General features: G+C 22.4%; 4 protein-coding genes across 4 annotated transcripts; 1 reads left to right on the top strand and 3 right to left on the bottom strand. All coding sequences in view use genetic code 6, as the record gives it.

Annotated features, from left to right (window-relative positions):
• Window positions 1–29: 29 nt before the first annotated feature.
• Window positions 30–4256, bottom strand: TTHERM_00112490 (hypothetical protein; the record flags this gene model as incomplete). The annotated part of the gene is made up of 9 exons (XM_001010644.2): window positions 30–724; window positions 786–2085; window positions 2137–2467; window positions 2878–3315; window positions 3376–3491; window positions 3546–3728; window positions 3817–3969; window positions 4025–4105; window positions 4158–4256. 9 exons carry the CDS (start codon window positions 4254–4256, stop codon window positions 30–32), a joined length of 3396 nt encoding a protein of 1131 aa, XP_001010644.2.
• A 734-nt stretch (window positions 4257–4990) lies between these two features.
• Window positions 4991–6125, top strand: TTHERM_00112480 (SIR2 family transcriptional regulator; the record flags this gene model as incomplete). The annotated part of the gene is made up of 2 exons (XM_001010643.1): window positions 4991–5653; window positions 5862–6125. The coding sequence occupies 2 exons, from the start codon at window positions 4991–4993 to the stop codon at window positions 6123–6125; spliced, it is 927 nt and encodes a 308-aa protein (XP_001010643.1).
• Window positions 6126–6495: 370 nt separating this feature from the next.
• Window positions 6496–7923, bottom strand: TTHERM_00112470 (vacuolar type H+-ATPase proteolipid subunit; the record flags this gene model as incomplete). The annotated part of the gene is made up of 4 exons (XM_001010642.3): window positions 6496–6648; window positions 7177–7253; window positions 7560–7718; window positions 7848–7923. The coding sequence occupies 4 exons, from the start codon at window positions 7921–7923 to the stop codon at window positions 6496–6498; spliced, it is 465 nt and encodes a 154-aa protein (XP_001010642.1).
• Window positions 7924–9708: 1785 nt separating this feature from the next.
• Window positions 9709–10110, bottom strand: TTHERM_000112469 (transmembrane protein, putative; the record flags this gene model as incomplete). Its single annotated transcript, XM_012796235.1, has 1 exon — window positions 9709–10110. The coding sequence occupies one exon, from the start codon at window positions 10108–10110 to the stop codon at window positions 9709–9711; it is 402 nt and encodes a 133-aa protein (XP_012651689.1).
• Between the last annotated feature and the right edge of the window lie 1411 nt (window positions 10111–11521).

Below are 11521 nucleotides of genomic sequence, written 5' to 3'. Positions count from 1 at the left end.
GTAAATAAAATATATTAAAGTAAAAAAAATCAATTTGTTTTTATTTTTTTCTTTTTTAGTAATTGCTTTGGATCTAACTTGAAAGAATTGTTAAGTTTCCTTTTCTTTAATCCAGTAAATTTCATTTATTAAGGGGCTTCTATATTTTTATCGGACTAATTAAATAGATTTTTGTCATTTGTTTTTTGAGTATCTTTAAATAATTGTTGAGTTTTAAATTGTTCTTTGCTTAAATTCTTGTTATTATTTGTATTATGATTCAATTTTTTATTTATTTCAAAAAATCCTATAGCATTTTATCCGTTTATTGAAAATAAATCATCATATTCTAGATCACCTTAGTCTACATTTTATTTAGGGTTCAATTAATCGTTAAAAACATTAGATTTTTTAGTGCTTTCATCAATATCTAATATTAGCTTATCGAAAACACTAGATTTCTTACAGCTATTATCATTCACAAAATGGTTAGTAGAGCATTTTGTTAAAGCAGATTCTTTGCTAAAAGCTCCAAATGGAGAGCTAAATTCATCATCAAATAATTTCCTACAGAATGGTTAGTCTTTAAGAGGTATTTTTTTCTATGTAATTTTTTCTGCTGATATTTATTTTCCCTTATAAACAATTGGCTAGTTAGATAAATTAGAATGATTTAAGTTATCTTTTTAAGAGTTTTTTTCTAGATTGCTGTCTTCGTCCAATATTTAAAATGGTATACTGTCGCCTATTTTATAAATAATGTGAAAAAGAAAATAAATATTGTTAAAACGGTTATAGCTAATTACAGTCCAATTTTTGTGAGTTTGATTTGTCCTTTTCTTCAAAATCTATTTCTATTTCTAATTCTTTCAACAAAAAATCCAAATCGTTGTCAGTTTATTTTTGGGCTATAAAATTAGGTGTTTATTAAATCATTTATTTTTTCTCTTAAATAATTTTTGAAGGTTTTTAACATTAACTCTTTTAGTCATTTGTGTAATCTTCCACTTGAAGTGTTATTGGTTCTGTGTAATCAGTTATTTTAGAAATAATCTATTTATATAAAGAAGCATGAGATTCGCTCTTTTAGCTCTGAAATTTGTTTATAGGTGTCTCATCATAGCCAAAATCTATTGAATTGACTTAATTGTTTTATATTTCAGAGATATTTAAATCGCACTCTATATCTTTTAAGTAATTACTAGGCATACTTCTATTTGAATAGTTCTTTTTTCTTTTTATTTAATTGAATTCATTCTCTTCATAGTCAAAGTCGAATTGTTCTTCATCACGGTATACATTTTTACTTTAATTATTCTCAATATCTTCATAAATAGAAATAAATCCTTCATTAAAGCTTTAAGTATAGTCTGTCATAAATACCTATTCATCTTTTTATTCGTTTTACTAGCGATTCAATTCGTAATAATTATTTTTATTATTATAATTATTATTCTTTTAACCCATATTTGTGATTTATCTTTCATCTGTTATATTTTCAATATCATCCTCAGATATAATTATCTCCATATCATGTTATTATTATTAAAAAAATTTTTCATTTTTATACTTGGTGTTATTATTATTCTTTTTTAAATCTTCAACAGTTCTGGCTTTCTACATAAAGATTTTTTTGCTCTAATTAATATCTACCTTTATTTCAGGTGGTAGTATATCCTAGCTTAATGTCTAAGTTGTTATTCTTTATTTACTAGTATTTAGCTTAGATATTTCAAATTTTTAAATATTTTTTCTACTTCTCTTTTTTTTCTATTGAGGAGATTTCTGCTAATTGTATGCTTTTGAAGGTTAGTTTGACAAATGATTATCTTCATTGAAGCTTATATCTATGCTTTAATTCTATCTTAATCTATTTGAACCTTAATTATCAATACTCACTACATCTTGAATATTTAGTAAATTATCTACTTTTTTCCCATCTAAAATTTTAGTTTTCAAATCTAACCACTTGATGTATTTCCCTTTTAGTAATTTGTCAAGTGTCCCTATACCTTCAAGTAAAAAAGCATCTACTTATTCATTCACTTGACTTAAGCTATATAAACAACCAATAGCTTGATCTATTAAATGTGGAGTCCAAGAAAACTAATCAAATTTTTAATACTAAATAAAATAACAAATATTTATTAAACTTACTTCCAAGACAATAGCTGTAGAAAATAGGGATAACTCAATATCTTATAAATTTGTGAAAGACATCAAAACAACGCTAATTTATGGATCTATTTGATGTAGTAACTCTTCTTTTTAAGCAAAATTAGTTTTTTTATCAACAACTATGAAAGTAATATTTTTTGCTTATAAATGGGTACCAATCATCTCGAAAGATTTCTGATGATATCCAAAAATTACTATTTTATCATCAGGTTTTTATTCTAATTATCTATCTATGAATTACAAGCAACCCTTGATCTTTGCATCTAATGATAAAGTATAGCATTATGAATAGATACCTTTTGAAAAGTTTCTATTAAATTTTAATAAAATAATTATTAAATTTTTTTAAATATAAAATTTATTTTATTAATCAATATATCCTAATTTTTATACTGATTATTATTAAATTTTATCTCATTATATAAAAATAAAATTTCTATCATTTTGATTTTATAGTATGTTTTAGTGGATAGTTATCAGATGTAACTAATATATCGTATTGTATCGATAAACTTAGTATTTTGATTTACGAGGTAAGCCAAAAATATGGATTTTTTCAATTAACTAGGAAACTCTTTCATTTTTTGAATTAAAAGTTATGATGTTTGAAAGAATAAGGTGTATTACTTAATAATTTTCTCTTTTATCTCAAGTATAAACCAAATATTTAACTTAAATTTAAGCAATTTTAGTTAAAAAAAATAAATTTGCATTAATTACCCTCCAATTCTATGTGCATTATGAACGAGGCTATTTATAATTGATGTAACACTTTTATCACATTCTATAGGAACAATTCCAAAATTAGTAAAATTATGGTTATCTGCGAACATTTATCTTGTTCTTCTAATAAATCCTATTTAATTTAGCATACAATGAAGTTCTATCCAATTATTTTCATTGTTAACATATCTGTCTTTGAAAGCTTTAGTATTATGGAAGCAGTCAGGACGAATAACTCTTAGCAAAGGAAATAGATCTTCAACTGATTATATAATACAGCAACTACTCAAAAGGACAACTCTTTTTCTTTTGCATAAATACTCCATTAAATTTCTCTCATTTACAAACTTTATATTTCTCAAGTAATGAGCCTCATCTACTAAAGCAACTTTTATATCTTGAAGTTCCTCTTTTCTAGTAGAAACTTGATCATATCTTTTATTTAAATATCAACTAATTAAACATATTTTAATTAAAATGTTAATAAAAACTTACGTAGCTATTATTGCATCCTTTTTGAAATCAAATTAAGTTTAATTGTTATATAAAATTTATATGTCTTTATCTTTCAGGCTAAATTGTTATTTTAGTATTGATTTCCATTTCTAACGCTAAGTTAAATATTTTTAAAAATTAATAAAATAAGCATAAAATAACAATAAAACCTGAGTAGAAGAAGCAATTATTAAAAAAGGTATTTTATAATCATAAGCATATGCAATATTGACTGCTGTTTTGCATGAATTCAGTCCTGGGTCATCAGCAAGGATAACTCTTCCTCTCATCTGAAAAGCCATTTAAATAGCATCACTGATATGTTCCTAAGATAATCCAAGATCATTTGCAAGCTATTAATTTTAATTTATTTTAAAATATTTTTTAAATTAAAATTTAATTAATAATCTTGAAATAGAAAAATCAAATATAACATTATACTTATTCATTTCCATAATTGATCTCTGAAACAATGTTGCCTTTTAAGTCTCTAATTTTTAACTTATTCCCAAAGTCTGTAAAAGCTTCTGTCACAAATCTTGGGATATCTGATAATTTCTTTTTCTTTTATTTGGCGCTAATCTAAAAATTAATCTTTCGAAATTTAAAAAATCCGTTTAGCTTCGATTTGAAATCCAAAATTAAGTACCTTATCTTTCATGAATGAAGACTCTGCGATATCTATTAGATATCCATTGTATTTCTCCTCATATTTGCTTCTATTTTAATTCTTAAAAATAAATTTAACTTACTTTTTTTTATGTTAAAATGAGTAAAGTTACTTGCAAATATCTCTTTATATAAGGATCTTTAATTAGTATTTGGTTTTCGACTTGTACCAGAGCTTATGTGTTACTAATCTGTTAAATAGATGTAATCATTAAAAATATAATCTAGTCTTTAATAGTAGCTCAATAAAAGTAGGATGTTGCAAGCAAACTATGTGCTCCTTTTTTATTTGAGAAATTAGAATTAATAAATTTTTTTGCAAAATAAAAAATTTGATTTAAAAACAATGTTCTGGTAAAGTAATCAATGATAAAAAATTTAAATTTAATAAAAAATTGCGCAATTTAAGTATGAATTTATTAGTACTCATAAAATAAATTTTTTTTTAATTTAAAATAAAAAATGTTTTTGCTAATTTTCCATCCTCCAAATCATTTTTTTGAAATAATTTAATTTATGTTTAAAAAATTTTTTAAAAATAAATTATTAAATAAAATGAAGGTAAAGCATATATAATTGCTGTAAGTTATCAAATGTAAATTAATCAATCATTTAAAAAACCTAAAAAATTTTTCTTTGTTAAGTTATCAAATTAAGTTTTGATTTGATTTGTTAAGCAAAAAAAATTAAGCTTTTATTAAAGTCTTTTATTTTTTCTAGTCTGATTCCATTCTACTTTATTGCAAGAAATTTCAAGAAAAGATACCAAATAGTACGCATAATAACTATAAGAAAGTAATAAATAACTTTTAAAGAAAGTAGAAACAGATAAATAGGTAGAAAGACTTTTAGAATTAAATACTCAACTTTATCTTTTAATTAAAAGTATTAAATAGTTATTAATTAGTAGAAGAAAATTATTTATTTAACAAATATTGCATAAATAATGCATTTAAAAACACTCTTCAAATCATTAATTACTCCAAGTAAGTAAATTACTTTGAGAATATCTAACGTATAGCCAGTTATCAACAGTATTAAATTCGATTAAACAAATCATAGTATACATAACTCAATCTCACATGAAGTATAGGACAGATCTCAAATAATTGAGAATTTTGCTGAGAAGTTGTTAGCAAAAAAATATAAATAGATAGCTTTCTTGACAGGAGCAGGAATTAGTGTAAGTGCTGGAATTCCAGATTTTAGATCTCCTGAAACTGGGCTTTACGCCTAAATAAAAAAAGAATATGACATAAGTGATCCTTAAAAAATATTTTCAATTAGATATTATCAAGATAATCCTTTGCCTTTTATGCAAGTTATTAGAGATTTCTTTTCAAGAGAATATCACCCAACTTATGCTCATAAGTTAATCCATTAAATCTACAAAAGAAAACAACTATTAATAAATATAACCTAAAATATTGATGGCTTAGAGTTAAAAACAGGGATTAATCCCTCAAAAGTAGTCTAAGCACATGGACATATGAGAAAGGCTCATTGTGTGAATTGCAATCATATTGTCAATATTGAAACTTACTTACAAAACTGCAAACAGTTAAAAAAAACCTAATGCCCCATTTGCAATAATTTAGTGAAGCCAAAAGTAATTTTATTTCTTTGTTTAAATTTTAATTGTAATGCTAGCAAAAATATAGGAAATAAAAATTAGAAATTATTGGCACAATTAGTTGAAAAAAATAAATATTTTAAATTTCAATCAAAAATATTTATTGAGAATCAACTTTATTTATTATTGAAATTTATCAGTTAGTTTCCATATCATAAATTTTTTATATTTATAAAAATAAAAGATTGTTTTCTTTGGAGAGTTTCTTCCTAATGAGTTTTATTAGTCTAGAGATATTTTGCCAAATTCAGATTGTGTGGTTGTTATGGGAACATCTTTAGGTGTCTTTCCATTTGCTAATTTAATAAACGAAGTAGGTACTTCTGTTCCAATATATATAATAAACAATAAACTTCCTAAAAATATAAGTCATCTTAAAAATCAAATTGAATTTATATAAGGAGATATCAATGAAATTTCTAAATAAATTATTGATTACATAAATTGATATTCAAAAATATTAATTCCATTATTCAAAAATGAGCATTAAAATATATTTATTTATCTAAATTTAAATATCTTAGTTTAAAATAGTTATAATTTTCATGTTATATAAATCAAATCTAATAAATAAATAAATAAAATTATGATTTTGAACGTCATATATGCATTTATGAAAAATAAAGTTATCAAAGAAAATATGAATATGATTAAAGATCCACTACATATTAAAAAAGATATAATTAATACAAATGCAAATCATATTTGACTTAAAAAAGTTTAATTGCAAAATTGATTCATAAGGCAGGCAAGCAAGCTATTAAGCCATTTTTAATATTTAATTTTAGGTTATTTGTTAAGATATTTAAACTGTTTAATCATTGAGAAAGGATCAAAGCAATAATTAAACCATAAAGACCCAAGGCTTCAGCAAAAATGAGAATAAGAATCATACCAACAAAAATTCTATCTTATAAAGCATTAGCTCTAACACCAGCATCACCAACAATACCAATAGCATAACCAGCAGCCTATTTATTTATAAGATATAAAAAATTAAAAAGAATTCTAATTAAGCAAGCTAAGCTTAAAAACGCAATATTATCTATTTATCTAATAATAAATCAATCAATTATTTATTTATTTATTCATTTATTTGCATTTAAATAAAATATTTATAAGCTATCTTATATTCAAAATACTAAAAGTTCTATTTTTAAATTTGAGATATTATCATTTATTTGTAATATGTTAATTAATTTATTTATTTTCTAAGATTTTTCCTATATTTAAAAATGAATTCCTTTTATAATTATTTTTTAGAGGAGATTAATTTCTATTCCATTGTATTTTATCTAAAGCTTGATTGATGCAAACAAGGCTTTTTTTCATCTATTTTATCCTATGTTTGAATATTAATAATAACCCTTTTTCTACAAACCTTATTACTATTTTTGAATATAAGAAGCTTTTAAATAGAAATATTCTTTGAATAACATTTGTTTAGATAATATTTCATTCTTTCTTTTTTAAGTTAGCAATAAAAAATTAATTTTTACAAGAGAGCTCAAACCACAAGCTAAACCAGCAGCGAGGTGAGCGTAACCGTCGAAATCGGTGTAGTTACTCTTACTAACTAAATTTATATTTAATTAAAATGATTTAATAAATTATTTATTCAATTTTTATTATAACTAAGCAGAGTTTAAGTGTATTGAGAGCATATTTAAATACTATTAAAATAGAAAATATTATTTAAAAAATAAATTATGTCTTCTTGACTTTGTTTGCTAATATACTTATATTCTTCAAACTTACTCATTTAATAAATATTATTTCAATTTCACTATCCTTTATTTTATTTATAATATTTCCTAGGTGATTTTTTCACATAAAACTCATCTTAGATTTTTTATGAATATAAGAATTATTTTAATTTTACTCTTTTGAATTAGAATGACAGCAACGATCATACCATAAATACCCAATATACCAGCCATGACAACAGGAATGAGGGATTTCATGATAATAGAAGGTTTCCAGACACCAATACTACTGATACCTGAACCTGCTTTAGCAGTACCGTAAGCGGCACCTACATCTTTTATTATATTAAAAATAGAATGCTTATTATTAATTTTTCGAAGAACACTTCAAATTTGATAATGAAAATTGCTTTATGATTAAAATTTATTTTATATTTTTCCTAATTGATTATTTTATTAATTACTTGCTAAAACTAAGGCAAGGGATACACCTGCAAATCCAAAGAAAGGAGCACTAGTTGATTTTGGTTAGTCAGCCATTTCTAAATATTATTATAATAAATTGATTGTTTGTTTGTTTGTATATGTACTTTTTTATTCTTTTATCTTTAATTATAAATAAATTAATTGCTTTTCTTTAGCTCTTTTCTTAATATTTTTTTATTTTACTACCTTTACATTCAATTTTCTTCAACTCACAGCTCATACAATGTTGTCAATATTGCTTTATTTATTAATTAATAAATCAATTAGTGTCATCACCTGAATATATTTTTATTTAGCTATTTTTCTTTTTTAATTTTTGTTTATTTGTAATTATCTTCATATTAAATGAAGATTTATACCTAAGATTTCTTCAAATACCTTTTCCCATATATATATCCATCTATCAATCTTTCTAATTATCTATTTATCTACTGTTTGCTTTAAATCTTCTTTCTTTACATAATGAATGACATACATATACTTTTTTTTTCCTGATTGACATTCATTTTTATAAATGCTTTCTGATTTTTATTTTTGATGGATGATCACATCATTCATTCAGTTTATCAGCTAAAAAATCTTCATTCTAAAGATTTTATTTAAAAAAATACCAAAAAACTATCCTATTATTTATTTATGCAAAATACAATAATATAAACAAATTTATATAATAATTTCATTTAATCTTTATTAAAATTAAGAAGATGTAATAATCGAACTAAAAATTGTTTTAATAATTAATAATTCATTAATTTTTAGCAAACTAATTGTAATACTAAATAAAGCATTGTATATTAAAGAAATTTATTTTTTTTGAAATAGAAAAATTTTTTTAATGAATTACAACTTAAAAAATGATTTCCTTAATCATAAATTTTTTTTTTTGATAAAGACTAATAATAAAGTTTTGAAATTTCATTACAATTTTGATAGAAACTTAATTAATTTATATTTAAAAATAATAATGTGATAAATCTACTAATTTTATTAAAAATTTATTTTATAAATAATTTTTTAAAGGCATTTGTTTTAAAATGATTTATTATTTGAGTCAGTCAAATAAAAATATAATTTTGAAAAGATCATCAAAAAAGTTTATTAAAAAAGATATATAATTTTTAAGCAACTCAAATAGCCTTTTTATTATTTCAAAAATATAAATTTGATAAAGATAACTTTGAATTATAAAAAAATAAAAATGAAACCTAGCTTATCTTTTATATTTATAAATTTAATTCGATAAAAAATTAATTTAGTTTTAACTTTTTAATATAAATATTTGATTAAAATATTATTATTTTTTTTTAATTTATTTGTATTTTAGTTTAAAATATGTTTTACACTTTTTAACTCATTTGTTTCTATTTTAAATTTCCTAAATCTTGTTTGTTTATTAATTTGAATTTTTAGTAGAATAATCTCTTTGCAAAAATTTTTAAAAATTTTTCACTTTTTTTTCTATTTTAAAATAAAGCTTTAATAATTATTTTTTCTTTCTTAGATTACATTCTAAAAACTAAGTAATGACTGATGATTTACTTTAATCATAAATACTAAAAAGAAAATGAGCTTTTAAATAAAAACAGTCTATTTTGATTTCAAATTTGATTTTTTGAATCTGCAAATTATTTGTATTCATAGAAATAAGAATTATTTGAGATATCTTGATTAGGAATATATCAAATTTCAATACACTTACTTTCAATAAAAGTGTGTGCTTTATTTTTTGCTATTTTCAGTCAGAGTTTGTATTTAAATTTTAGATTTTACACTTATTATTGATAATAATATTTAATATCAAATATCTACATATAAATTAGCTCATACGAAATAATAAATTCAAAATTATATAATCCATCTAAGAACTAAATAAGTTCCATTAAACTAGAAGAATAATCTGCAAAATCCCTACATACTACCACTCTTAATAATACATCTTAACACTTTTCTTTAAATAATAACAGTACGCTTATCAAAATGGACAACAGCTTTTTTCCTAATAACTAAAATACCAACTAGTAGTATCAAGATAATTAATAATTGAATTAATAGGTCTACGGAAACAACAATAATAACATAGTCTATTATACAAGAGAAGAACTTCCTGAATATCAGGAAGGTACAAACCTCTAATAAGTTGGAGAAATTATCACAAATTTAATCAATTCCAAGTAAAATTGGCGTGATCAATTTGATGCAATTACTCACATGCGTGTGCTAAATAAGAATTATCCTTAGCATGTAAATCAAATCTTTTCTAACTTCGGAATGTAAATTTTAGAAAATATCGAAGGAGTTAAGACCTGTACTCTCAAGAACACTCTTCTATTCATTAATGAAGTATTTATGTCTTCATAAATAACTCCTTTAAATGATTTAGTCATTGAGAAATTTGCTCCTATTTTGCTTTAGAAGTCTATAGACGAGTCAAAAATTATTTCTTAGCCAGCATAAAATGCTCTTCTTACTTTTACTTAGACTTGCAGTCACTATGATTCAGCCTATGTTGTCATCATCAAAACAGCAGTTATACATAAAAATCCCAATGTCTAAGAAATAGCTTTGAAAATACTTTCTTAGCTAATCTTAGAAGCTAAAGAAAATTTAACTAAGCTCTAGCCTTAAACTTTTAGCTACATTATGAAAGGATTGACTCAAACTATATCAAACTCTCGTAGTTCTATTAAGGCTTTGTCTAAAGATGTAATGGAAACTATGGCACAAGTAATCGGAAATTAAAATTACATCAACATGATGTAAAATGTACTTTCATAAGAAGAATAGAAAACCATACGTGAAAACTATGAAGAACATGTTAACAAAATTAGTAAATCAAAGAGCAAAGATTTTGTTTAAAGTAATCGCAAATCTATGATATCTTAGTTTAAATCTTAATCTAAACAGAGTATGGCCCCAGTACTAAGAGGTGCAAATATTATTGAGATTAAAACTAACCAAGGCGAATAATATTAAGGAATCTTGCAATAGTAAGATATGAATGTAATGAACTAATAAAATAACATGAATTACTAAAATGGCAATAACAATTAATATTATCAGTAAAATAATAACAACAATAACAACAACTATTTCAATTAAAATCAAGGTTATTACTATTGAATGATTTGAATTAGATTAGTATTATAATAATATTAATTACTTAATTAATTGTTTTTATAACAATAGTTATTATTATAATTTAATCTATCTATAATAAATCAATCAATCTACCAATCTATCAATCAATCAATCAGTAAATCTGTCATCTATTTATCTATCTATATCCAAATCTAATAATAAAGAACTATAATAACATTGAATGTTTTTAAGAAATACACACTAAAATTAAAAAGTTATTAATTAATAATAAAACTCATTCTATTTTTAAATACACTAAACAATTTATCATAATTTATTTTAATATCTATATAGAGGTAATTAATGTTTTTATATTTTATATCCTACTTTCATTGTGTAGACATATTTATTTAATCTTTAATTGATTATTTTTTATGGATATCATTCAAAAAAATGAAATTTATTAATGAAAATGTTTTATTTATCTTTTTATCTATGAAAAAATGGTATTAAACTTTAAGTAAAATTCAAAATAATTTGTAAAAATTTAAATTGATCACCCGCGCATTTATTA

The sequence above is a fragment of the Tetrahymena thermophila genome (genome assembly GCF_000189635.1).
Source record: "Tetrahymena thermophila SB210 genomic scaffold scf_8254752, whole genome shotgun sequence".
Lineage (NCBI taxonomy): Eukaryota > Ciliophora > Oligohymenophorea > Hymenostomatida > Tetrahymenidae > Tetrahymena > Tetrahymena thermophila.
This window is presented reverse-complemented; position numbering and strand designations above follow the sequence as displayed.